This window comes from Calonectris borealis, chromosome 14 (genome assembly GCF_964195595.1).
Source record: "Calonectris borealis chromosome 14, bCalBor7.hap1.2, whole genome shotgun sequence".
Lineage (NCBI taxonomy): Eukaryota > Metazoa > Chordata > Aves > Procellariiformes > Procellariidae > Calonectris > Calonectris borealis.
This window is the reverse complement of record NC_134325.1, coordinates 4,061,423-4,086,624: the sequence shown is the minus strand read 5'-3', so window position 1 is coordinate 4,086,624 and position 25,202 is coordinate 4,061,423. Positions and strand designations below refer to the sequence as shown.

The window sequence follows — 25,202 nt, the reverse complement described above, 5'->3', positions numbered from 1 at the left end:
ACAACAGCTCTAGAGGTGTTTCCCTGTTTGGTGATCCTATTTGTTTAATGTCTACATGTATTCAGGCATTCAAATGGGTTCCCAGCTGGAGTGGGGCAGAGGGGAAAAGGTGAGTCCTCTGGTAGGCGAGCGGGGATGGGTAGGAGGAGGGTAGTAAACAGGCAAAGGGAGCCAAGAGTAAACCACGGGTGAAGGCTACCAGTGCTGTGCAACACCATCTAGGGTGCTGGGGACACACCTGGCGTGAGCCTCCGAGGGTACTAAGGACCGGGCAAGAACGTGTGTAAGCAGTAAGCATGCTCTGTTTTTGTAAGGCTGGAGACAAGCAGGGTACGCCACGGACTGGTGCAAACGATGGTGCTCTTTTGTTTTGAACCCTGGTTTTAACGATAGATTAGGGGCTCAGAGGGGCAGAAGAGGGCTACACCATCTCCATCGCCTGTGGATGTGGATGCGTTCAGAGACAAGCCCCATCCCTCCATTTCCAGAGGCTACAAGTTCTTGTTTTTTGCCTGGATACCATGTATGTTGATGGCCAAGGTCACCTTCAGAGGCTGGCTGTACCCTTTTTCTCCTTCCTGTCTTTTTGCAGAAGACTTAGTATTGCACACTGCGGAGAACGGGGGATGAGCTGCTTTTTCTCTGGTGGCTGACGACAAGACAGTTTGCAGCGGTGGATATGCTGGTGTGTTGGGATTTTCGCTATTGCTTGGCGACAGCTGAAATAAAAATAATGAGTCAGACTCTGAAGATGAACAGATGGTAAAGCGTTTTCCCCTCGCCGGCGTGAACTAAGGTGGCTTGAAGAGGGGTGGGGGGCTGGAAGGCGGATCCGAGCTGCAGCGCGGGACATCATCCAAGCGAGCGGGCCGCATCCAGTGCGTGGGCTCCGAGGGGCCGGCTCCTTCGCAGAGATGGCCCCACGCGTCTGCGGAAAGCCAGCGCGTCCCCGCGCGCGGGGGCGGTGTGTGCAAATGCATAGCAGTCTCAGCCCTGTTACTGGGCGCCTGGTGCTCCTCTCTTGCAAATAAATCTGTCGTTTGGCCCCCATCCGGTAACTGTTTCCGTTGCTCACTGGCAGGCTCCTGCTGCTCCTGCGCTCAGAGCCTGGGGTAGGTGCCTGGCAGGGACCGCTGGCCCCTCTCCTCGCGGCTATAGGAAAGCGGCAGGTGATTCCCTAGCAGCCGCCCAGATCCTGCAAGCCAGACAAAGTGATGGGATGCATTTTCACCATCTCCTGTGTCTGGAAGGAGTGTGGAAGTTAGTCTGGTATGGCCACACGCAGCTGATGCTGGAGCTCCTGAGGGGAGGCGGGGAGGGAAGGGATTATTTTCCTGCAGGCAAAAGGCAAAAGCACAGTAGTGACCACTGCATCCTTCTCTGCTGGGAGAAGGCAGTCGCACCAAGCCAGAACGGGTACAGGCTGAAGGAAATAACTCGAGTTGCCCTCTCCCATTTGCAGGAAGGAAAGCCTGCAAATGGCCTTGAAATCCCCCGTGGGGTGAGTTTCCGCCTCTCTTCTACACCGAGCTTTGCTTACCTGTTTTACTTTGCACTTTCATTCGGTTCCGGCTCCCCTGCAAGCAGGTTTGATTTATTCCAGTGCTGTTTACCCATGTTGGTGCTTTTTCCCCCTGAGGTAACTACATAAAATTAGCTCCTGTGGAGCGAGTTTTAATGCACGCAAGGCTATGAAGGTCTTTATCAACTTGATTCTTCACAATAACAGTGTTATTGCCGGCCTGGAGAGGACGTGCAGGGAGAACCCGCAACCTCTTTTCTGTTAGAGACACTGCATGTATGGGAGGGAACTGAAGTCATTTAAGAGCAAAATTAATACTCTCTGCAATTATTTGAAATTTTTAAAAGAAACAAAAACAGTAGGGGGTCGCTGTTCATTTCGATTTAGCTACAGGATATTTGTACTGAAAAAACCGTTCTCCTAATTCTTCCTTCTTTTTTTTTCTTTCCTATCATTGGCCCCAGTGTGCCTGATAGTAACAGCAGCAGCAAAGGGCTGAAAGAGGTCGTTGGAACCAGCTGAGGGCCTTGAAGTTAAGGCATTAAGAAAAAAACCAAAAACCACAAAACCCTGAAACTCCCCAGACCTCTTGTTAGAACATGACCTGTAGGAGCTTCATTAACCAACACAACTTTATAGCCAACACAGGTCTTTACATTTAACACCACTAACCCTTGCCGGAGGAAATCTTACCAGTTTACTCGCAGCCGGCAGGCAGGGTGTTCTGTGCGCGCTGTCAAGCCCGGCCTAACACCAACACCTCTTCGGTACTCAGCAAAGCTGTGTCCTAACATGAGGGAATGCCCTAGCAAAGCAGGGCCAAGAAACACCTTTTTTTTTTTTTTTTTCTTTTAAAGGAAAAGGTGTGATTAAACTCTAATTAGAAATGTTACTTGCAACCACTGGCACTTGAGCTGGGTCATCCAAACCCAGTGCAAAACGCCAGGCGGTCCACGCTGGCATGCCTGGCTGCAAAGTTTACGTACCCTCTAATGTACGTGAAAACAACATGGGTTTCAGTTATGCAGCAGTTTTAGCGGCTGGGAGGTGTTTTGTGTTTGCTCCAGGTCCCTGGGCTCTGAAGTGAAAGCATCAGGCCGCCTGTGTCAGACAAGCTGCCAGAGGTTGGCTGAAGAGCTCGTGCCGGAACAGGGCTTCTGTGCCCTCCTGCTCGGGTTATGCCCCGTGCAAGGTGATCTGACGCTCCCCAGGCTGAAACCGAGAGGAGCGGTCAGACAAAAATACAGAGATTAACGCTGTGCCTCTAGTTCAGCTGCACGGCGTGGTACGTATGGGATTTGGGGTTTCTAGCTTGTGTCTTTATCACTTAATCAAGAGCTGGTCAGGTAGTTAATTGTTTCCCTCTCCCCTTCGGCACCCACCGATAGCAGATGTTCCCTCACTGGGGGCTGTATTTCCACTCTGGCGCAGCCACAGCTTCCCAGCCCTACCACGGCCCTGCCAGTAAATGAGGTTGTTGAAATATTCACCTTTTTTTTTCAGAACAGTCTCCTCTGTTGTCAGCAGCTTGCCCTGGAGCTGAAACTCCCTCCTCTCCCCTAACTGGAAGGGCCACGCTGCCATGCCCAGCAAAGGAAACGGCGGTTCGGAGCAGGAATGTGGGCACAGCCACTATCTAACACATCCTTCATCACTGAGCCTGGCAAGTGGAGCTGGCAGGCAGAGGGGGGGTTGCGGCCAGGATCCAGCAGCGAGGGTGCTTTCCTCTACAGAAACCTCTGCCATAAACAGCTCTTGCATGGGAGAGCTGGCTGGGTTTTTTCCCTCCTGTGGGAATATTGCAAATCTTGGTTAGAGCTTAGACAACCTCTTATTAGGGAATGGACATAAGCAATTTATACATGTTAGTCGCAGCTGTCTTAGTAGGAAACGATTAGGCACATTGCTACTTACAACACAAACAGCCCAGAAGAGACTTAGGACATAGAGCTTGCCAAAGCAAAAAATATCTCCAAAACTTCTCGGTAGAAACAGGCTAGAGGGTTTTTTCTTTAAAAACACTTGGGGGGGGGGGGAGAATTCCACTGGAAAAAATCCCGACTTGGTCTAGCTTAGAAAAATTCACACTTGTATTTTTATTTTGTGAAAATCCTTGTTTCACAAAAAAAAGATCCCAGAGTCATATTCCTGGGAATCAGAAGTCCACAGTAAGGTCTCCTGTGACTTTCCAAGTCCTTCAGACCTCTGGAGAAAAATGTTTAAGAGAAGCGTAAGCCAGGGTTGTCGGTGCAATATGAGAACAAGCGGGCTGCAAGCGTTCCACCCACCCCTTCCCCTCACAGTGGTTTATCCGTGTGGCCTCACATGCTCCTACACAGCAGGACTGCCGTCTTCCAAGAATAACCCATATCTTCACTTAACAGCACCTTAAAGGGGCCTGGTCTGCCCAGTCCTCTCCCAGCATCTCAGCTGCAGCGTCACCTACAACTCATCTGTCTCGAGCACCCCAGCGTTAATACTCAGACCAGGGTGCAAGCGAGGGGACTGCATGTAGCCAGGGAGGGTTTAAGATCCCAGCTATGCTTCCAGGCTGAGGTCCCGAGGCACACGCCCTGGATGCCAAATACGCACTCTGCTTTGCCAGTTAGTTTCCACTATCGTTTCTCCCCCTGTGGAACACCAGCCTGAGTCTGACACTGACTCACATCAGCTTAATCCTTGCTCCAGAGGCAGAAATCATTTTATCCCCATCTGGAACAACAACAAGCACCACAATCCAAGTGTTTTAAGGCACAAAGCAAAGAGCATCACATTCATGGGAAACCACCTAGAGGGTCAGCTAAGGACTGCATTCCCTGCAGTCCGAATTTTGCTTGAATACAAGAACGAGACAAGCCTGTTCCCTTGGAAGACGTGGCAGAAATCTGTACGCAATGGAAAGAAACAAGATCTGACAACGCATCGTTAAAAATCCACTAACAAGGGGGTTTGCTTTGTTTCTTTTTTTTTTTATTGTTTTTAAATATCACTTTTTTTTTTTTTTCTTTCCAGAAGTCATTATGTCCGACTCCATTAACATTCAGGTAAACAAGTGAAAGAACAACAGATGGGCATGATCTCGTAGCACGGGCACAGCCGCCGGGAGCAGGGCTTGCCTTTCTTTGCGGCAGCTGAACATGGCTTTCCCTCGCCCGGCACTCCCTCCCTCTCCGTACCGGCATGGGCGACGGCTGGCAGCGCCGCGGGACATCCTGCTTCAAACGCAGTGGGAAGTGCAAGACAGGGCAGAGAAAGGCAGGCAGTTGTGGGATCACAGCACTTGGCCTCCCCCCTCGCTCGCAGCCAGGCTTTCCCCTGATGGTGTGGAGGGGCAGGCGGTGGCAGCAACGGTGGCATTACCAGACCACCCACAAAAATCAGACCAGTCCCCGGCCGGATGGCAGCAGAGGGCATTTTGGGCCATTTTCGGTCGTTTTAGGAGCGGCCCCTTGAGTGTGCGCGGTACTGCCACCGCAGCCCCCCTGAATTTCAGCACAGTCACCCTATTTTGCAATCCATATTAGCTCCCCCACAACTGTGCCTCCCTTCCCTTGAAGGGGGGCACAATTGCAGCAGCCACCGCTGCTGGCAAGCAACCTTTTTGCCTTCCCTCAGCACCGTTCTGGATGCGTCCCCAGCCTGCCTGCAGGCCCCCCTCCCAGAGGCTGGAAAAACCCATGCTGTTGAAGCCTGGTTCACAAAGCATCCTGGTGTTAAGGTTAACTGGTTGTAAAACTGCAGCGGTTCATCACACTATGCACACTATGAGAAATGTTTATTAAGTTGATTTTTGTTTCATTTCTTTAAAAAAAAGGCAGAAAGAAGTTAAACACACTGCTTTGTGGCATGCTCCACAGTATGAAAAAATCCCAAGCATTCAGTTAAGCTGTCAGCGGCTCTGTTTGACCTTTCGATGTGGTCTTTGAACTTAGACCTGGACAGTTGACTCTCCTCTTCCCCACCAGCCTCTCTCCTCCTCCCCGCCTCGGCTCTCAGCCATTTTCTCACTAGCTCCGGGAGATGCTTCCCTGGAGAGGGAGGGGTTTGTATTTACAGCCCACAATTTCATCCCTGGTTTCTTTTTCGGGAGCGTGGACGGGGCCCCATGTTGCGCACACAAATGCGCAGGGATGCAGGAGAGGGTCCGAGGCAGGGCAGGGGTCCTACCTAATGTTATTTTCCCCTTCACCGCAGCCAGCTTTGGGACCGACCAACCGGCAGAAGAGCCCTGTCGCTTTTGGATCCTGAGTGCTTGCAACAGGGTGAGCCCCTCAGCCCTTCACAGCTCCCCCTCTAGTTTGTTTTAACTCGGGTCCAGCTTCACAGGAGGCCAGACTAGAGGAGAACCAAGCGGGTAGTTTTTTCTGTGAGGGTTTCTCAGCTACTTCACCGTTCTTAAGCATGACGGTTCCTCTCTGTCCCCCTTCTCCCAGGGCTGACCCCTCGTGCTACAGCTGATGACTACCCCATCGAACATGGGGACTCTCAGCTACGTAACTCCAAAGCAAGCATTACCCTCTCCCTGCAAAACTCCTTCTGCCCCCTCCCACGACCTTCCCAGCCGCTGGCTGTTTCCCTCCCGCAGCACCTTTCCCGCAGGGACAGGAGGTGGCCCAGGGAGCTGCCTCCGGCGCTCCGCACAGTGACAAGCCACCTCTGAAATGAGCCAGAGAGCAAACCGCAGCCCGTGCGGGACATGGTCTGAGCAAACACCCTGCTCTTCGTCCCCCTGCAGCTCTCAGACTCCCTCTCCAAGTACCACTTTCTCCCAACTGCTCCTGCCTGGGACAACCCAGACCCCTAAAGCTACAATGTCCAGGGACACACCTGACCTTCATCGAGACCTAGTCCGTCTTCAAACAGAGCTCCAGCTACACACACAGCATCAACTGAATACTGAACAATATCAAAAACACGGTATAAGGAAAGAAAACAGAATTGAAATGCTTAATGGCATATTTATACACATTTATCAACAGTCAACAAAAAAGGCGGCAAGTTACACATCCATTCTGTATGCTAACAATCCCGATGCACATATATGTAAACACACATGCTTGGTTGATGCGTATACACGTAGCCACGTAACAGAGTAGATGACCTGAAGGAGCTATGCTGGGGAGCAGGGGAAGGGGTTCCCTACTGCAAAACCTCGTCTCATTCTTGATGTGCACAACGTGGACGTTCAGGGCAGTGTTGCTTTAAGGCTGTTTCTAAGGCTGAATCTTTTCTTGTCCAACCCCTCAATCCGAAGTTCTGTTGAAGCACTTCCTCCTCTTACCCAGCACAACTTGATATATATATATATTTACCTATATACTTTTTAAAGGCCCTATATACTAAAAGGCAGGAAGAGGAAAGCGGGGAGCGGAAGGGGGGAAAAGCCTCCGAATGGATCAGTTTGCCCCAGCGCAGGAATTTCCTATCCCGTAACGGCAAAGGCCGCGGCAGCCACGTGCAGTGGACAAGTACTAGTTTAAAATGATCGCGGGTCTCCCTCCCTATCTGATCTGAAGCTCTTCGTTGCAACGAAGGGGGAGAGTGAAATACTTTAAGAAACAGAAACATTCCTGAAGTGGGGAAGGTGATCACTAGCTTCAACTCCTCCCCTTACCTGCTTTGAGGTGGCAAAGAGCTGAGAGATACTATCATTTCCAGCTCAAGTGCCCGTACGGCTAAGGAAAAGACTTTGCTTAAAAATATATATCTATAGAACTATACATATAGATCATCTTTTTAGAGACACTCTGATTTTATTACATAGCTCCCGGGTCACTCTCCCCCTCTATCTACATGGTAACGGAGTGGCATACAACAGAAGCCACATACATCGAATTGGCAATCAAAGCTTACCAGGTCACAAGGAAGTGTTTCAACTGGTGCGATCTAAAATCCTGAACTCCCTTGCTTTGATAAGCTGATCTCCTGCTATTGATGCAACTGGAAGTGGAAGGTCTTAAAAATAAACTTTCTGGGTTTTTTTTTTCCTCGCAAAATCAGGTTATGACAATTTCCCAGCAATGTTACAGTGTGTGACAATATGCTATAAGTAAGGAAAATTTCATTGAAGAAGAGAGTGGTGCAAAGATGAGATTTTAAACATGTATGCATATGGCTGGGAACCCCCAGGCATCATCCTGCAATACATAAACGCAGGATTTCTAAGGTTAAGGACTTTTTTTTTTTAAAAAGTTTTCTTCTTTTTTCCAATATCATTTGTATGCAAGCATAAGCTTAACAGTGGAAACTTAGCACAGAACTAGACTCTCCCAAAAACATATGTCTACAAAGAAACATTGAAGGAGGTTAAAAAAGTGACTTAATTTTCATTTGTTATATTTGAAAAACTGGGACTAAAATTCACCCCCAGCCAGTGACCCTTTAATGTAACAGTCAATGGAAATGAGCCAATTTATAAAGTCACAGCCCCAAGAAAAAAACCCACAAAACCAAAAACATCCCCACTCTTCAGAGAGTAAAAAAAAATTTAAGCATGACTTCTGTTAAGGACTGACCTAGCGATAACAGGTCGGAGAGGAACAAGGCGCCTGCGTCTCCCCCGGGACACATCGCACCCAGGCGACGGGGGCTGTTTCCTCTCCTCTCTCCCAGGCTTCGGGCAGCTTGGAAACGCCAGGGAGTTGGGGTGACGGTAGGAAAAGATGAGTACGAGTGAACAAAAATGCTAAATCCTGCTTCAGCATCCAATTACGTATATAAAAAAAGTCGGTGTTGAAAAAGAGAGTAAAAACCAAGGCAAAGTTTTCTGATAACAGGCTGCAGCCTTCTCCTCTGTACATCTTCCACCAACGTTATTTCTGAGTTACGGGGGGTGGGGAAGGGGGAGGAAGGACTCGATCTCCTGCTACAGCAGCTTTCCCCATCACACAAAACTGATGTGTAACTAACTCAGCCACAAGGATACGGGAAAGTTTTATTTATTTAAAAAAAAAAAAAAAAAAAGTACTTCAAAATAAAAATGATAAGTACTGCATGGTAATATTGGAAGTATTTATATACATAGTTTTCTTTGTCTTTTGTTGAAATGTCTCCTGGTCACTTGGTGGCACTTGGGGTCCCCTCTAGCGCCGTCCGCCCTGCTCCCCCCTTCCCCTCCCCGGCTCTCACGGCTCAGTAGACGGAGCTGTTCCTTATGCCACAGCACAGCACCATGCTCAGGATCATTTCGAAGATCTGTCGGGAGACAGAGGGGCACCAGTCAGGCCCCGACCAGTACGATGCAGGAGCTCCCCCCCGTCCCGAGGTCCCGCGCTCCACATAAACACTCTCATCCCAGAGATAAGGGCAGAGATGCTACGTCTTCGCTGCTGTTTCCATTAGGAGATCAGACGATGTTCTCCCCTCTCTCGCTGCGGTGGTGGTACGTGGCAAGCCTCCCGGCTGCCAGCTACGCAGCAAACACCTCCAGATCGGCATTACGGCCCAGCCCTTGCCCAGGCGCCGGGTTACCAGCCCGGGCCACCCCCCGCTCACTGCGGAGCAAACCCACCGTGCCAAGGAAAGCAAATCCCTTCCCACTGCAGACCCCGGCGACAAAACGCGGCGGCCTGAGAAACGAGCGGTTTCGGAGGCAGCGAGGAGGCTCGACAGTGCTCTGCCCTTCTGGACGGGGTTGCAGGTGCTCCTGCTTTACCTGCCCTGACGTCCCGACCCCCCGGAGGGACGACGAAGCCCTCGGGCTCGCCAGGTCCCAGAGCAGCCGGGGTGCGGGGGGCTGGCGCTGCACGCTGAGCCGCAGGGGCATCCGAGGAGAGGGACGGATCCAGCCCAGCTGGAACAGGACCGGGGCACCCCGAGGCGGCTTTTCCCCGTCCCACAACAGCAGGGCACCGCGCAGTCACGCTTACCATGATCACGGCGACCACGATGGCAGCGATACCGATCAGGTACAGCTTCCCGGAGAACAGCTCGTCGATTTTTTTGTGGCAGCTGGAGGGCTGAAGCAGAGAAGCACGCTGGGCAGAGAGCCCGCTTTCCCCTCGCCCCCCCCGGCACCCAAAGGCAGGTCTGCTTCCCCCTGGTCCCGCTCGCGTTCCTGGGTCCCGGCTCTAGGACTTCCCACCATTCTTCACCCCTCCACGCCTGCCAGCCCCCTCAAGCAGGAACAGCAAAGGAAGAACCGAGGGGAACCTCCGACATCCCTCTACACCATCCCCAAATAAATGAGACCTCTAGCCTCTATCTAATTCCCAATAAATCCCCACATTTCCCCGGCAGCCACGTTTCCTCGCAGGAGCTGCGCTGAGCGAAGAGCAGCCGTGCCTACCTCAATAATGTTTTTCAGGGAGAGGTCCTTCTTTGGGCAGAGGTCGTCTCTCCACAGGGGAGTGATAACTCCTATTGCATTATCAGGACCACAGCAGTCCAGCTACATGGAGAGAGGAGAAAAAAAACCCAACCCAACAAAACCCCAGCATTAGCAGACAGCAAACACTCATGCAATGCTCTCCCCACCAATAAACATCCTTGGAGCCACCCAAGACTGAGGAGGTATCTTGGAGGGGGAAACAAGGGAGGGGAAATAACTCTCCAAATTCGATTTTTTTTCTTTCCATGCAATGCAGCTGCTTCCTACAATAGTCCCAGACGGGTCTGGCATTGATATCCTGGAGGAGCGTGAACCCAACTCTCTCCAGATTTTGTTTCCTGCTGAGCAGAGGAAGTATCGCAATTAGTTCCTCAGAGCAACAGTTTTCTTCCATTGAATTTTACTTAAATCAGGGGTGAAAAGCAACTTCATTAGAGCTTGGGCCAGACTTCCCAGCGCAGTGCGAAGGACAGAATATTGAAGAGGACGCAACTCTGTTTCTTGACATGTAAGAACGGCAAACTCGACAGGCTAAGACCTGCATGTAGCATCATCTGCTTTAGACCCTGCTTTTCCCATTCATTTTCCTGACCCCCACTTTTAATTCTCTTTCCTCCCACATTCTCATTTCCTCTGGCTGCAAGAAACTCCTATGGAGAGGAGATTTCTACACAGAGCTTGGAAATCAGGCAGCAAAATCCCAGTGCTGAGAACACATTTGATCCAGTTCACTCCCAAGCATCAAAAAATCCAGCGTTGCCTTCATTCCCTGCCCAAGGACTTGCTCAACTTATCGCCTCTGCCTCGGCGGGGAGGCTCAGTCTATGCGCAGCGACAGTCGCTCCTCACCACTCACCCACCGACAAACCGCACGCAGAAGTTAACCGGGTGTAATCCGCAGCCCGCAGGATCCCATCCATCAGCGGTTGCTTTGGCCAACCGCACGTAGCCTAAGCAGAGCGTGCGGCAAGACCACCGACCTCTTACCGTTTCATGAAAGGTCTTCACTACAGCTTTCCCGTTGTTCGTCTCCGATTCTGCCATGAGCGCTTGTTGAAACGCTTGATCGTAGAACTGCTTCACATCTTTGGCTATCTAGGAAAGACAGGGGAAAAACTCCCTTTCAGCCAGAGAAGGAGGAAACCCATCCAGCTGATGTGCCTGAAGGGGACGGGTTCCCTCTGATGGCCCTCGCAGGTAGGTGAGCAGTTTTTAAATAGATTTGGACCCCGTTTATTTGCACAGGCACGTGAAAAAAGGCCTGTCTTTCGTAGGGCTCAAGCCCCTCCAGCCGTAGCCGCGTTAAGGGCAGCAAATACTAAGAACCTCATCCGCCAGCCATCAGGTTCCAGCCAACGCTATCCAAGCGCTCCTCGAGCTCTCTCTAGCAGGCAAAGACAGCCAAGGGCCGGAGGGTGAACCCCAAGATCTGAGATAGCCTTCAGCCCGCGTGGATTTGCTCTTGGGCTCAGGAACGCAGGAACAGCTTGTTCCGAACCACCCAACGCACGGAGACGAAGCCAGCAGGCAACACGTTTCCCACCGAGGCTGCAGAGGCAGGACACGCCGGGGAAGTCAGGGGGAGGTGGGGGGCGCGGGCAAGGCAGGTATGGGCACCTCGCCTTACTGTCTGGCTGGGAGGGGATGGCAGGAATTTGGGAGGGATTGCACGCTAAAGCCTCGTGAGGCGGCTCATTTGGGTCAGGAAGCTCAGGTGCTTTGAGATGGATGTCGAACTCTGGCTGGGTCCCCACCTGGAGCTGGGCACCCCCGTCCTGTAAATGGCTACATGAGAAGTCTGATCCGAACTCCAGCCCTGCCACCTGGGCTGGTAAACTGCAGCCACCCATGGGGGTCTGCTCCACAGTGCAAAAAACCCCTCATTTTCAGGGAAACTGGCCTTGTGGCTTCTCTTCTAACACCCTCCAATAATTTGGGAGAGACAGATGAAAGGAGGACATGGAAGAGAAGCAAAAGAAAAAAATACGAGCAAGTACGAAAGGGAGAACGCTTTCCAGAATATCTGCTCTTGGCAGCGCAGGCTGGATTAGCACACGAAAAAAGAAACTGCAGGAAGAGGGAGCGTGATTTCAGCCAATGATCCCAGCATTTCTCTGTCACTGCTCAAAAAAGTTTGCTTTGGAGGGCGATGTTCTCCGATCACACCATTTGATTTTGGTACGTGGAAAAAAATAAAATAATAATCCTACTTCTTGCCTCCCCATCCTGTACCTAAAGCATCTCCAAGAAGGCAGGCGGAGGGAGAGACTGCCTCCAGCTTTGTGCAAGAGCATCCTACGCCCGCGTGACAGGAGATGTCCCCCCAAGGGGCTGCAAACCCAGGTGGGATGGAGTCCCCGCGGGGAGCAGCTCTCGGTGGCTGGGATCATTCAGCGCTTCCCTCCCAGCCCCGCGTTGCTCCCGAGATGCCCCCAGCCGAGGCGGGGAGAAGCAAACCGCCTGCCTCGTGAGCGGGGACTTCCAAACAGCCCGGTCATCATCAAGGCTGCAAAAGCAGCTGAGGCCAACGGACTGCCACCGTTCATTTTAAACTGCAAAATTAATTTTAGGGGCTGAGGTCATCGCTCTCGTATTGGCAAATTCTACATTTCTCAGCTTTATGCTCTGATGGCCAAGTGCCTTCTTCCAACAGCCATGGGGTCCCTCCCTTCACTTTTTTTGCTGTCGGTTCAGTCGCGCATCTTGGACTCTTCAGGATTCACAAACCAACATTTGCAGGAGGCACAGCCCCTCTGCAAAGGTTAATTAGCTCGCCAAAGTTGCTAGGAAACAGCACCCTGCCTGCATAATAATATGTTTAGCCACGGAAGAGTTTATTCCGGTGAAGTCACGCTCTCCCCGGCGAATGACTACAAAGGGTGTTCCCACCACGGTTGAGCTGGTCATCATGCTGTGGCCTGCATGCATGCGAAAGCTGAGCAGGCCACCACCTACTTACGCAGCCGGCTTACGTCTCTTAGTAAACACATTTCTTGCTCTGCCAGAGCGCCTAACCTTGGCTTTGAGCACAAGCGGTCCCCTTCTCCCCTCCAAACCCCCGACGGCCGAGTGATCAACACCCAGCCCGCTGCTTGCTGCGGCATGGCCATGCTTCCCATACACCGATGGTTTTGCTCTTTGAGATCAAGCTCTGCATGTGTGGGAGCACGTGTGACCGTAGCGAAGGGAAGGTGAGCAGAAAGGGAAGGTGAAAAGCTGCAGTTTTCAGCCCTACCCTTTAGCTAACGCCCTCCAGCCAGAGGACCTCACCCCAGCAGTCCCCAGCAGGGCGCCTGGGACAGGCACACGACTTCTACCCCTCGCGCGTGCACAGCGTTTTGATCAGCACAAGCTCAGCCCCGGCAGCCGAACAGCCCGAAGCGCGTTATATGATACTGGCAAAGAGCAGGAAGCATCGAGCAGTCCCATTAACGCAGACGCAGGCTCTCCCCGTCGGGTATTCCCTCCCTTCGGGGCCAGGCGGCCGGGTGCGCTCTTTGCTCTTTGGCACCTAGGACGTGCAGATGGCTTTCCTTCACGACTTCGTAGGGGAATCAGCTCACACTGTGACCGACAGTGTGGCAGCAAGGAGGAGACCCAAGCGAGACAGGGCTATTTTTATTCCAGACATTGCACTATAGACCGTAAGGCGCAGCTGCCACCATCAAGTGCTCACATTTAAAGTTCATCAGCCCGGCCAAGAGGAGTTAGGTGACCTGCCCGGCTCACACAGCTAATCCCAGCCCCCGTGACTCAGTCCGGGAGCAGCTCGCGAGCAAAACAGCTCATGCCAGGACCTGCTGTGGTTCTGCCCCAACCTCCCAGTCCCACAAACGCAGGTTTCGGAGTCGTCTTACTTGGTCTTTGTTGACAAATCCCCAAATTCCAGCCGCAACTTCGCAGGCAAACAGGATCACCAGGCAAGTGAAGAACTGCAAAAACAAATCAAGAGAGGGACACTTCACGTATCTGGCTACAGGCAAAAGCAGCAACTGCAGGGGGTAGAGGTGTGGAGCAGCACTTCTACTGACGGAGAACAGAGCAAGGTGTTGCCTGACTTCAAACCATTTTCTCTCTCATACACGCGCTTAGCCCAAACACATTTTCCTATAACTCATCGGATGCCACCCCACATCCAGTCTTCCCACTGGGATGGCTGAGCGGGGGCTAGCAGAGCCCTTTGGCAGGGATGAGGACGCCCTGTGCACCACAAGGCACGTTGCTCCTCTTCACGCACCTGCAGGACCAGCCAGACAAGCTTCTTGCTCTGCCACAGATGCTCCGAGGACGGGAATTGCCAGTGCAGGGTTAAAAGCACATTTCAGCTGCCGAGGAGCTGCGGGGCGGCAGGGTGTGATTTATGGCCAGCTCTCTTGGCATCCACAGCCCTGCAAGGCTACTGCAGTTTTTTGCATAAATACTAACAGTTTTTTCCCACAGTCCCACCCTGTTCGTGCAATTCCAGCACTCCTCCCTGCCACCCCCCCAAAGCCTCCCTCCATCTTTTTGTTCCGATCCCGGGAACGCGTTGTGACGGTCGGTCTGTTAGACTGGGAATGGGAAGCTGTAAAGCTCATCGATCAGAGTCAAGTGGGAAGGCACGGACAGGCATGCTCCACACGCCGCCAACATTACCTCCGCGACAACATCACCCGCAGTGACTTTGTCCTGAGAAAAGCCCCAAATTGGGAGAGTTGCCACGGAAGTAAAGAAGCAAAAGAGGTGAATGCAGTCAGGGGAAGACATAAAGTCATGGTATGGAGCGGGACAACAGCCCCTGGATCCTGGGCAGTCTCTGTTCCAGACACATTCAGGACATTTTCTTCAACAACAGAGGAAACGGGAGTTTCCCAAATGATGCTATGGCCTGGCTCTCATGTGCAAGAGCAAAGGGTTATCAGCGAAATGGAAACAGGACTATTGACCTGACAGCAGGAAAGGACTTCCAACATCCTTGGCCAGTCCCAGAACAACGAACGGCTATTTAAACACCTATCTCTCCCTGGTTCTCCAGGAACATCTTTAGGGGACCGGGTCCCACATCCCCCCAAGGAATCACATCACCCTAAATCGCGGGGGCGAGGCCACTGTAGTTCTCTGGTTAAGCACTAGGGCTCACTCTTGCAGTGGTTCCCCTCCAGTGAAGGATGGCTCGTTTATCCCAGGTTCGGAGGTACAACTTCCCGCAGCCTCCGTTCCGCGAGCTGGCTGCAAAACACCAGAGATGCCATAGCTTGAGGCTCTGGGAACACGGCGGTGTTCCCGGCCTGGTGTTCGGACGTGCCCCTGCCCCTTCCCGGGGAGCGGCTCCCTCCTGCCTTCCTCGGGTCTCAGCCCCCAGCTTCCACGCTGCCTTCGGCAGGGAACTTTGATAGCGCGGAGGTTCCTGGTACTTTCCCCTTTTGCAATAAGCCTGCAGTCCCCCCATCAGCCGGCTGCAGGCGAGGGGAGAGCGGCTGCTTCCCTGCAACACCCTACGGACGCTGCCTGGAAACGTCCTTGGAGCAGGGAGGGAGCCTGGGCCAGCGGAACGCGTCCTCGCGAGGCGTCTCTCGGCGAGCCGAGGTGTGGGCAAACAGGCACCGCACAGCAGCCGGAGCTGCTCATTTCAGCCCAAGCAGCCGCTTTCCCTGTCGGGCCTCAGGTACGTTCTACCATCTGCCCTTCTAATCCTCTTTCCAACTTCAAGAGGGAGTGAGGGGTAATACAGGCTCTGTAGTCGCCTGCGTTAACAAAAAAAAAAATAATCCAAAGCTGCCAACCACCCCCCTCGGATTTGTGGACCGGCTCCTCCTATTCTCAGCGGCAGTGACGCCGCCTGCAAACTCCCACAGCAGCTCTCAGCCGCCGACCTTCAGAAGTGCTTTACAAAAGCTGCTGAGAAGCAGCCCCTTATTGGGAAACAACTAGAGGTGAAGGCATCTGCGAGCGCGAGGGAAAGCAGCTCCATTTCCCTCTCTCCCAGTGGAATCCACACCCGTGGGTCACTACACCGCCACCAAGAATCTTCCAGCCCGACGGAGCCAAGCGCTGGAAAGTCCTTCCAATCTTTTTTTAATTTCTTTTTAATATATTTGGTTTTTATGTTTTACCCCTCCTTTTTTTTTTTTTTTTTTTGCATTGACTTTAAAGCTGAACCACATGTGAGAACTTGCTTTAAATAAATGGGTCTCCCTTACCCCCAAGGCAAAGGCTTTTGGTGTGGCTACAGTTTAGAAATTAAGCTCATCCCGTGCCAGGAATCCCGAGCTGCTGCCTCACATCGAGGACGCCTGTAGCACTTCAGTAAAGGATTCTCCAGGATGCACCTAGATGTCCTCACTAAGACATTGTGGGAAATCTTTGCTGTTTCCTTGTCCAAAAAGATAAAAATAGTAGATGATTCCTTAAAAGAACTGGAATCGCCACAGGCAGCCTTGAAACGGAGTGAAAGGGGAAGCTGTAGGGCACATCAGGTAAGAAAGAGGGTTTAGTGGCTGCTTAGGAAGACAGCCAGACCACGGCGGGGGGAAAAAGCGTGGAGGGGGGCTTCACATATACCAGAGGAAACAGCTCTCCAAGAATCCTGCTGTTCGCACCTCTTCTGCTGTGCTGCTGGCTCTGTCCTGCAGCCGGGCACAGGCAGGAGCTCGCAGCGTGCCCGCCAGCCCAGCCGGAGCTCCAGCACGCCGGGCAGAGACGCCCTCGGCCAAACCACGCCGCCTTGCCCCTTGCAGGGGTCAGCTAGTCCCCACCTACGTCCTCGCGCGTCCTCCCACCCCCTTCGTGGCAAAAGTCTCCAGCCAGGGAGGCACGGCCGTGTGCCGCCGGGCAGGGACGGGACCTCCAAGCGGCATCCAAAGCTTCGCGCCTCTTACCGTTCCCAGAAGGCACTGAGACTCCTGAATAGCACCGTAGCATCCCAGGAACCCCACGAACATCATGACGGCTCCGACCGCGATCAGGATGTAGATTCCTGCAAGGGAGAGCGAGAGGCAAACGCGTTACTGCAGAGCTTCGTACCGGCCATGCTGGCTCCCCGGGGTGGCTAATTAGGGGTGTGCAGAATTAAGACCTAGGAGGTATGAGCAGAGGCGGTGGCAGACAGCGTACACGAGGCAGATTTCAAAGTGTTTGGAGCTATTTCACTGAAACTTAAAACCCCCATCACCACCCAAATCAGAGGAAACGCAGAGAGCCCGAGCGGCAGTAGCAGAGGACGCAGCAGGCGAGACAAAGGCTTTACAGCATCCTCAAAGCTGCAGTATGGAGATCCCACGGCATACATACCCGTCTAAATATTTAAGTAGAGGAGACGAAAATGATTAGTTAGCCTATCTTTTAAAATAAACAATAAGGCATATGGTTTATTTATATTAAACAACGTACAAATATCTATCCGGCTAACATTTTAAAGACAAACAAGCCACAAAACTAAGGGAAAAGCACTGCTTAAGCATCTAATTTAATATAATCTGGCTTTTGTTTGTTATAGGTTCTTCTGCAGAGAGGAATACATTTTTTACTTCAACTTATTAAATTTGCACAGTTAACTTACTCCATAACTAGTTCAAAGCTTGGAAACTAGGCGTTGGGGGGGGGCTCAGAAAACAGAGCAATGAAAGTTTATTCATCCAGGAAACAAGAGCTTAGCTCAAGGCTCAGGTCTGCCGCCACTAATAATCACCATCGTCTCACCAACCATGAGACCGGTGAGACCACGGTGATTACTTGGCCAAATGCTACCAGCTCAGTTAAATTCGTTTGCTTTTCCAAAAACACAGCTTTCTCCTGATGTATCCTGTACAGTTAGTGCATTTTTGGTTAACTAATGTTCTCAGGTATTGCGGTTCTACTACTTCCTAAGTGAATCCCACTTTCCATCCAAAAGCAATTTGACATATGCAAAAAAAATAATCAAAGAAATAATTACAAATGAGGCAAGACTGCAATCAGCATTTTTAACCGACAGTGAGGAAAAAAAAACAATCAGGATGAGAATAAACGTACATGGGGCATCCCAGAGGTAACAGCGATACAGTGCATCTCGCTAGCGCTGGGGAGACACGTCCCTTCAATTAAACGTTTTCTTTTGCTACGAGTCAAAATGTTTTTAGAGTTCTTAATCAGTCTGCCAACTCCCCTTTAGGAACAGCACTAAAGGATAAACAGAGCTCGAGATTAAAACTGCTTGTACACGCCTGTCACGTTTAAGGTTTTTCTTATCTTCGTAGCTTTTAAACAATCTTCTGATAATTAAAGTGCAAAGTCTAAAGGGTGCGCGCTGAGAGCAGAGTTAAGCCAAGTTAAACCCTTTTCTAAAAAACCAGATACATAATAACGGTCTCGACTTGTTTAAAACCCCCTTACGGACACGTCAAACTTGGGAAAGGGTCTACTTTGCCTCCCGCTTCTTCCCTCTTTAAAACAGAAGTCACCAGCGCCCGAACAAGGCGAGCGCCAACGCAAGGGCCAACTCGGCGAGAGGCGGCGAGGGAAGCACCGCCCCGGCAGCCCCGGCGCGGGGACCCTCCGGACGGCGTTCCTCACCGGCACCGCGCTCGCACAATGCCTCCCGCTATATTTAGGCGCCGCAGGAGGGAGGAAGCCAGCTGGAGGGGAAGCGCCGGCACAATGGAGCGCGCCGACCCCGCGGGGAGCCCCTCTTCACAAAACCTGACGGGCTCTGCGGCCGGCGACACCGACATCCTCGCGGCAAGGCTGCCAGGAGGAAAAACAAGGGCGAGTTTGCACCTCCTGACGCGTACCGAAGGGGCTTCAGCAGCGCCCCGCAGCCACAAAAACCCAACGGGCAATCGGGTTGTTGAAGCTCCCTAAGAGGGGACGGGACACCTCCTCGCTTGAAGGTGCGAAGAGAGAGGAAAAACAAGGAAAAGAACCCCCCCAGGAGAGTTTCTTGGAAAGGACAGGCCAGCAGTTAAAGTTTTGTGGGCCTGCCTGAAGGAGAATTAGGTGAATTTATCCCAACGGTTGGAGATGACGTGGGGTGGAGGGACCGGCGGCAGAGAGCCAGCGTGGTGGCTGGGGTGCGTGCGGGCAAGAGGGGCCCCGAAGGGGCTAGAGGCGATGGGAAGACATGAACGCAGCCTGTAAAATGAAGGCTGTCTGCTGGACGCCTGCCAAGCTCCAGAGAGACCGATGGAGATTTTGGGACGCTACATAACTGCTGTTTTAAGAAGGACAGCGTATCAGCAGTGGTCTCTCAAAAAAAGATCTGCTTCTTGTCACCAGAATCTGCTAATGCCCAAGAACCAGCCCTCACCGCTCCAGCTTGTACCAGTGATGCTGCTGGTTTAGGTTTTCAACCCAAACTGCATCAGGTTTTTCCATCTTACAGCCTTGGGTGGCTCCACTGGAGAGTCTTCACCACAAGTCCCTCTGGGAAAATCAACTTTGCTCATCCCCAGCAGCTTCTGACTTCTCCTCACATTAGGTCAGCAGAGAGAAGACAAAGCTGGGCTGGGGGCAAGTCATTTCAACGTCTGAGAAGTCACTGTTCACGCTAACCACCCCAGGAGATGGGTAACAAGCAGCTGCAGCACATCTGGAGACCAAGCAGCTTGATGCTGCAGGGACCCCCGACGACCAGGAGGGACAGAAGATTTTATTCTCAAATTCTTCAAAATAAACACTGAAGGCAACTTCCAGGCTGAACAAACATAGCCAGGAGATCACAAAATCACAGAGCAGCTCAGGTTGGAGGGGACCTCGAAAGATCATCTGCTCCAACCTTTTGTGAGAAAGGGAGCCTAGATGAGGCTATCTAGCGCCCTGTCCAATTATATCATGAAAACCTCCACTGATGGGGACTCCACCACAGCCCTAGGCAGCTTATTTCAGTGAACGATTGTTCGCAAAATGTCTTTCTTCTATTGAGATCATCAGGAAAATGTAACAGCCACTGGCGGCGAGGAAAGTTTTGCTCTGAAAACTAGGAGATAAAAGCCCAGCGAGAACCTCAACTGATGGAGGAGACTAAGAAGGACCAGAGACAATTGCCATTTTACAGAAGTCTTCCGGAGGCCTCTGTACTTGCTTCTTGCTGGGATTTGTGCAGCTTCAAAAAAACCGAAAAGCAAACCCGACCTGCTGATCTCCCACCCCAGACAGGCCGCGCGGACCTCGGGCCGACAAGCGAGGTCCCGGCTTCCTGCTTCTCCCCCCGCTCACGCTTCCCCAGAGCCAGCGCCGCTGGCAAGCGAGCAAACAGCAAGAAGTAAAGGAGGGAAGGGAAGGAGACCTGCACCACCTGCGGTTTCCTGACCGGAGCTCGGTGGATGCAACCGGTGGGGTGGGAGCAGCAGGAAGGCGCAGCCAGGCGGGGGAGAGGGTGGCGATGACCGGCCTGAACTCTGAAAACCCCAAAAAAACCCTGGAAGGCTTTTGGGATAAAGGCCAGCTTCATTCCCAGGCACAAAGAAGTGACCGTTATGGAGTCGCCTTTTGTTACCGAGGGCCGGAGCACTACAGCCTCCTGGGAGGCAACGGCGCGGGACTCTGCTCCAGAGTTTATTTAAAAACAAGCACAAAATACTTCAGGCAACAATAGCGACTTGTACGACGAATGCTAGTGGTGTTTCTCCACGCTGAAGGCTGCAAAAGCAAAGGCAGGCAACCAAAGCGCCCAACCACACGCTTTGGATGGTGCCTGTTTTCCCACACCCATCCTTCCCCTCCAGGGATGGGGCGGGTGGGGGGGCTCTGCCTCCAGACTGGGTGCCAGGCAGCTGGGGGGCTATTTCACGGCCATCGCAGCCCAGACGGGAACGACCAAGCCCTTTTCCCAGAAAGCAGCCTGACACATCTTAGCCTTTATTCCTGGCAGACGGCGAGGATGACGGCCAGCATGGTTTTGGGCTCCGCGGCTGTGAGCAAGGCACCTGTCATCCCCATCCCGAACGGCACGTTATCCGCCTTAAAGCCAGAGGAGACTTCCTCCCAGCCCGAGCTTCCTCGCTATTTAAGCATCAGGGATGGGATTAACTCCTACTGGTCTGTCCTGGGTGGGAAACTCTTCCCCAAAGCAGCATCCGCTCCTTCAGGGCTCCACCCGAACTGGCACAATTCTGCCTGAGCAAGGCTCCATCTGCCTTTCACATGCCACTTCCCGGCTCATTTGCACTGCAGCTTTCTCAGGGGTTTTAAAACAAGAAATGCTGTTTGCCATGAACAACAAAATAAAATCAGAGAGGTATAAAATGCAAACCGCAGCGCCTACAGTCACGCTGCTCCATCCACCCTGGGAACAGCCAGAGCTGCAGCAACAGACACAGCGAGCAGATCATTTCTAGGTGTTCGTGGTACCAACATGCCTCCACATCCTTCAGCAACCTTACAGTGTGATTTCTAACCCTACGGCACAGTTCTCGGGTACGGGATTGCTCAAGCTGCCACGTGTAACCAGCCGCCCACGAAAGCAAGCCGTGAGCCGCAGGACCTGTATCTTGGAGTTGGAGATGTCACAGGAGCGCTGGCAGGGACGGGTGCTGTGATACTGCCTGCAGCCCTCTATCTTCCTTTTGAGGTGGAGCCTTAAAACAGAAAGCTTGAGGAAAGGGTGCCCACCAGACTCGTTACAGATTCAGGGTCCTGGCTGAATTCAAAGCAGGAGCACAGCAACCATGACAGGATCTCTTCGCTCAAGAGCATCAGGACGTAACGCATCAGAAAACGCGGCAGCGGTGGACCAAGCATCATCCCCCCCTGCCCCGATACAAGCAGGGCGCGTGCTGCTTTGGGCTGCGGGGTCCTCCTAAAGCTTTAGCCATGTGGAAAAGCCCCCGAACGTCAGACCCAGGGGACCGACGGTCATTGAGCACTTCTCTCTGGATGGTGTTAGGTGGGAAAGAAAAAAAAAGCAGCCAAGAGGCCAGCTTAGCTCCCAGCTCACGCAGATGATACCTCCATGGAGGGCCCTTCGCCTCCAGGCCAGGTAGGAAGCGGGATGCTTAGTTCTGGGAGCAGGGAAGGGAGAGAAAAAGGAATTATTCCATGTCAGTACTTCTCTGGCATTAAAGCAGCATAGCTGGTGCCTGCGGGGTTGTAAAACCCATGTCCTGTCCCTGCTGAGAAGTAAAAAAACAAGTGGAAAAAATAGACTTAAAAAAAAAAGGGAAATAACGAAAAACAAATAAAAGGAGGAACAAGCACAGCAGAGTCCCTCTAAAACAAGCAGGGAGCGGGCCAGCCCTGGCCAGCCCTCCTCCCGTGCCCCACCATCCCCATCGGAGATGCTGTGGAGCTCCAGGCATGGGCATTCCCGGGCAGCGCCCTACCTCTCCCCCCCATTTTACTCCTCTCCCGGCAGCTTTAACTCGTTAAGCTAATGGAAGCCAGTCTCTTCCCCCAGGTCACCATGGCAATGTTTCCAAAAGACAAAAAAGACCAAAACCAAAAAAAGGAACCCCCAACACCACACCATGCTTCCCAGGAAGCCCGGGCGGCTCTCCAAGCCGTGCCTGCCCTCCCCGCGGGATGCGCTTTAAAAAGGGGCTGAGAGCAGAGGGAAGAGAGATTTTTGTGTTTTCTCTCCCGACAGACGGGCTCCCGGGGGGAGGATCTGCACATCCAAGGGTTTTGCAAGCCTCCGAGGGCGGGCAGGCTGCGGTCCCTACCCTGCCGTGGTTCCTGGCCTGGAGATGCTGAACATCACGGGGCTCGCTGCCACCATCCCCGCTGCAGGGAAGGGTGGGACCATCAGATGGTGGTGGGAGGAAGACTCCTTCCTACACCACACCGCGAAGCCTGGAAGAACACCCTCTCCGTACCAAGAAGACCTGACCCCGACGTGCCTCCTCGTGACTCGGGGACACGATACAGGCAGGGAGCGGAAAGTCCCTCCAGGAGGGGGTGGGAGTGGGAAGGGGGTGGCTGCACCAGCCAGCCAGCGCGGGAGGATCTCCTGGACATTTTTGTCCAGCTGCCCAGTGGAATTGGCCCAGCAGAGCCGACAGTGCTTTCTTGAAGTGGGGCAGGGCGGGGGGGGCGGAAAAAGAGAGGGTTTGCTGGAAGACGACAACTAGGAAGCCCCTCCATTCCCCTCCACCCCCTTTCCCAAGAAAAACATTGCCGCTCCGCGGCTGCTAACGACTTCCAGATGGAGCAACAGTGTCGCAAGGCGTGGAGAGCTCTCCTGGGGCCGCGGGGCTGATGAGATGAAAGGCTGTACATGCTGCCCTTGTCTGCAAGAACAAGGCAAGAAGGAAGCAAAGGACACCTCTGTCAGAAAAAGCAAAGGGGAGGTGGAGAAAACCCCAAACAACGTCCTTGTGCGTGCACACCCGTACCCAAACGGGCTCCACAGAGAGATGCCACGGTCAGATTTCTTCTCTTCTGCCTACCCGGGAAACGCTGGAAGGAGGCTTTAGTCTCGTATCGTCAGCGTGCCCGCGAGAGCTGGGAGGAGGTCTGCGGCACGGACCCAGGGCCGGGATGGACAACGGTGACAGGAGACCCAGGCGGGAGGTGCTGGTCCATCCTCTGTCGCCCCAGCCTGCACCACTCCGGGACATCTCTACGTGCCCTGGGGTCTCGCCCGCTGACAGAGCCCCAATCCTGCTGGAGGATTTCTTGTGGACTTTGCGTGCCTGAACGCGTGGCCGGTTTTCAAAGGACAACTGTCAAAGCTACGGGTTTAAATGGCTCTGAAGAGCAAGGAGCCACCTTCGCACAGGGCCCTTCGGCAGAGCCAACGGGAGGGGAGAAAGGAGGAGGACAACTATGTTATTTGTAGTCGGATCTGCACCCAGAATAACCCCATGCACCAATTTATGGCCTTAAGTCATAACCAATTTTAGTCTGCAGAGTAAATGAATCTCAGGAGCTGGTCACAATGAAGGTAGACTGAATTACAATTAAATACAAGTTGCTTTTTTAATAGAAATTGAATTCTATGATAAAAATACAAAAAAAGTTTTGTTTGTATTGTCAGCTATACGGTGTAAGCCAGATCCTTAGAGGGACGTACTGACAAAGTGTTTTGCCTCAAAACTACTACTTTAAAAAGAATTCCACTATTATTGAAGGAGTTGATCTGAGAGTGATTAGAGGAAAATCTAGAACCAGTAAATCTCAGCCTTTTTTTTCTTTAAGGGATTAAATAATTAAATTGCCCTTAACTGTAAATAAGTTTATTTCCAAGACAGAAAAATGCATGTACTTCTATTTTAAAAAAATCCACATATATATTATTTTTTAAATAATCCGTTCTGCTCACTGTAGTTCAAGGCCAAATGCAAACCTTGGTTTCCACTCCCAAGCATGCAAGCCTGGCCACAGCTCGTGTCTCTACTGGTAAACCACCGACACGCAGGGCCCTGAAGAAGTAGAGCACAAAGAGCTGAGAGGAGAACCCCAGCTGTGTGCATCCGCAGGGATCGCTGCGGCGCCTCACGCCAAAACAGAAGGTGGTCAAAACCCACCCGTGTTTATTACAGGACCTAGAGACCGGGATTCTTTGGCTCTTCTCTAGCTCTTTCACAAGTTTAGCAAAAGATTTGCTGTTGAGTCTAACCCCACAATACAGAGAAGTTGGCACCACCTTTGAAAGGTGCCTAATATTTCTGGGGGGATGGGGGCAAGGATGGGAGCACGACGAGAAACCAAGAACTCCCCACTGCTCACCGCGGGTCCGCACTCGCTGTAGCGCTGCTGCCTTCCAGAGCCTTTGCACCACACCAGAGCTCAGTGCAACCCCCTCTGCAACAAAAACCACATCTCTGAAACCCCGGGCATTGCTGCTTTCTGTCCAAGGCAGTCCTGGAAAGGCTAATTAAGAAAAAAGCTGCTGTTACGGATAGAAGGGACAGCTCCTCCGTGACTGCTTAGCCAACGCAAGCCTGTTTGGATGATGTGCCGGGATGCTCTGCACTGCTGGCCACATCTGGGACCCACGGCAAGAGTGGCCGAAGCATCCTCGCGTGCCGCAGGGACAGCGGGCAAGCCCTGGGAAGCTCAGGCGGGCGTCCCGATCCCTACCCACGTACACACCGCCGCTCGGCAGTGCCTCCTCTCCGGGGGTCAGACCCCCCCGCGGCCAGCAAAGCCCCACCGCAGTACTTCCAAAACCCCTGAGGACACACGCTTGCCAGCGACGGACGCTGCGCTGACTTGAAGGACAAGCGCGCAGATGCGATCGCAGTTCAACTCAGATGCCTACTCGTTCACGAGAAGGACTTCAAAGCATCCCTCTGCTTTCTGGCCCGTTTCTTCCAGCCCAGCCTGCGTGAAAAGCAGCTTGAACTCATTTCCAGGGTAGAAATTATTATCCTGGATTGTGTTTGCACGGAGCAGGATGGCGAAGAGAGTCTGTGATTCACCTTGTCGGAGAGCCTGGGCACGCTCACCGCCTTC

At 52.5% G+C, this 25,202-nt stretch overlaps 1 protein-coding gene and 1 long non-coding RNA gene across 2 annotated transcripts in view; both read right to left on the bottom strand.

Moving 5' to 3' along the window:
- Positions 1 to 273: 273 nt before the first annotated feature.
- LOC142088084 (uncharacterized) lies at positions 274 to 3,000 on the bottom strand. The gene is made up of 3 exons (XR_012675714.1): positions 2,216 to 3,000; positions 1,541 to 1,643; positions 274 to 1,334 (listed from the first exon to the last, which is right to left on the bottom strand). It is a non-coding gene; the product is annotated as an uncharacterized LOC142088084 (long non-coding RNA).
- Positions 3,001 to 5,282: 2,282 nt separating this feature from the next.
- CD81 (CD81 molecule) overlaps positions 5,283 to 25,202 on the bottom strand; it is a 38,933-nt gene continuing 19,013 nt past the window's right edge. The window contains exons 3-8 of the mRNA XM_075163023.1: positions 16,709 to 16,806; positions 13,709 to 13,783; positions 10,839 to 10,946; positions 9,810 to 9,911; positions 9,391 to 9,480; positions 5,283 to 8,716 (exon numbers count right to left, since the gene is read on the bottom strand). Of these exons, the coding sequence (XP_075019124.1) occupies positions 8,654 to 8,716; positions 9,391 to 9,480; positions 9,810 to 9,911; positions 10,839 to 10,946; positions 13,709 to 13,783; positions 16,709 to 16,806 (536 nt within the window). The 3' untranslated portion in view covers positions 5,283 to 8,653. The remainder of the gene's footprint in view (positions 8,717 to 9,390; positions 9,481 to 9,809; positions 9,912 to 10,838; positions 10,947 to 13,708; positions 13,784 to 16,708; positions 16,807 to 25,202) is intronic.